The sequence below is a fragment of the Amphimedon queenslandica genome, unplaced genomic scaffold, assembly GCF_000090795.2.
Source record: "Amphimedon queenslandica unplaced genomic scaffold, v1.1 AMPQUscaffold_4875_Cont23149, whole genome shotgun sequence".
Classification (NCBI taxonomy): Eukaryota; Metazoa; Porifera; class Demospongiae; order Haplosclerida; family Niphatidae; genus Amphimedon; species Amphimedon queenslandica.
The window spans coordinates 1-1,372 of NW_003554816.1; the positions used below are offsets into that span (position 1 = coordinate 1).

The following is a 1,372-nucleotide window of genomic DNA, read 5'->3' on the forward strand; positions in this document are numbered from 1 at the left end:
TATTTTCACCATTTTTGTTATAAATCCGCATGCTACTCACATGGAGCAAATTTTTTTGTCAAACTAAAATGCCCAACAAATTTGACAAAATTTTTGACTGACAAAAATTTGGAGCTGTACGATACATGGTCTTTCATCTACGCATCTACACGTATGTATAATTATGTATACAAATTACAATGCACGTGTATGTATAATGATAATGTACTGTACATGTACATGTACAGTACATATGACATGCAGTCAGTGCAGGCTCTTACTCCAGTGCGTTGCATGTGATGAGGTCAATATCATTAAGCCATTCCTTGGGTACATTATAACGATGCTCATCAATCTTCTTCATGACACTTGACAGATCCATTGGACATTTAATGATATCAAAATAATCCGGAACCTTTTAAAAAACAAAATATAAGTTAATTTAATATACTGTATAGCAGGTAATTTTGGAGGGAGCAAATTTGAAGTTTTGATTGCCATTCACCAAATAAAAATCCACCATTCTGAGTTATTATGCACATGCTCAATGGGACATGCATGGGCACAAATTTTGTCAAATTTACCGATCACCAAAATTTAGCAGTTGGTCAAATTTATCTCCCTCCAAAATTTTAAACTATACAGTAGGTTGAAATTTTCACTAGAAAATTTTCCATGAAAATTGTTGCACACTTTGAGGCAAAAAAATTTATAGTTACAAGGCCCCCAAAATTCATTATTGTCTTACTTCTTCAATATCAACTGGTTTAGTAAATTCTTTAAATTTCCTTTCAGCTAGTAACTTGTTAGTAGCGTCACGTAGAAATACTCTTAGTTCTCTCAGAACAGCTTGTCTTTGCTTAGAGAGAATGGCAATCTCCTCATCAGTCAACTCCTTAGGAGGAGGAGCGGGAGCGACAGGAAGTTCAGCAAACTGCACCTCTAATAATAATAATAATAATAATAATAATAATAATAATCTACTCTACCTCTAATGATGTCCTAACTTATCCTACATGTACTTTTAAAGTTACAATTATTAACTGTTATTTTATTTTGATTTTAAAACTTAACCTGACCTGACATTAATTAATTAATTAATTTTATTTTATATTAATAATAATGATAAAAATAAAAATAATAATAATGATAATTTATAAGGAGCTAACTACAAAAATTAAATGTATTAATACTTGTATATTGTACACATACAGTACATGTAACTGGGTGTATACATTGTATACGTACATGTACATGTATGCTAATATTGTACTCTACATTACTATTTAGCTGGTAATATTGGTTACACTGTAGGGTTCATTCATAATGAACCCTTCCAAAAATTGGTACCAACATTATGAAAGGCAAAAGAAAAACATGGAGATACCAGAGA

The 1,372-nt window shown here is 31.0% G+C and overlaps 1 protein-coding gene across 1 annotated transcript; it reads right to left on the reverse strand.

The window, feature by feature from the left end:
• Positions 1-255: 255 nt before the first annotated feature.
• On the reverse strand, positions 256-921 carry LOC109592528 (ATPase family AAA domain-containing protein 2-like; the record flags this gene model as incomplete). The annotated part of the gene is made up of 2 exons (XM_020007958.1): positions 256-394; positions 728-921. Coding segments are annotated over 2 exons (332 nt in total), but the record flags the coding sequence as incomplete, so codon positions are not given.
• Positions 922-1,372: the final 451 nt, after the last annotated feature.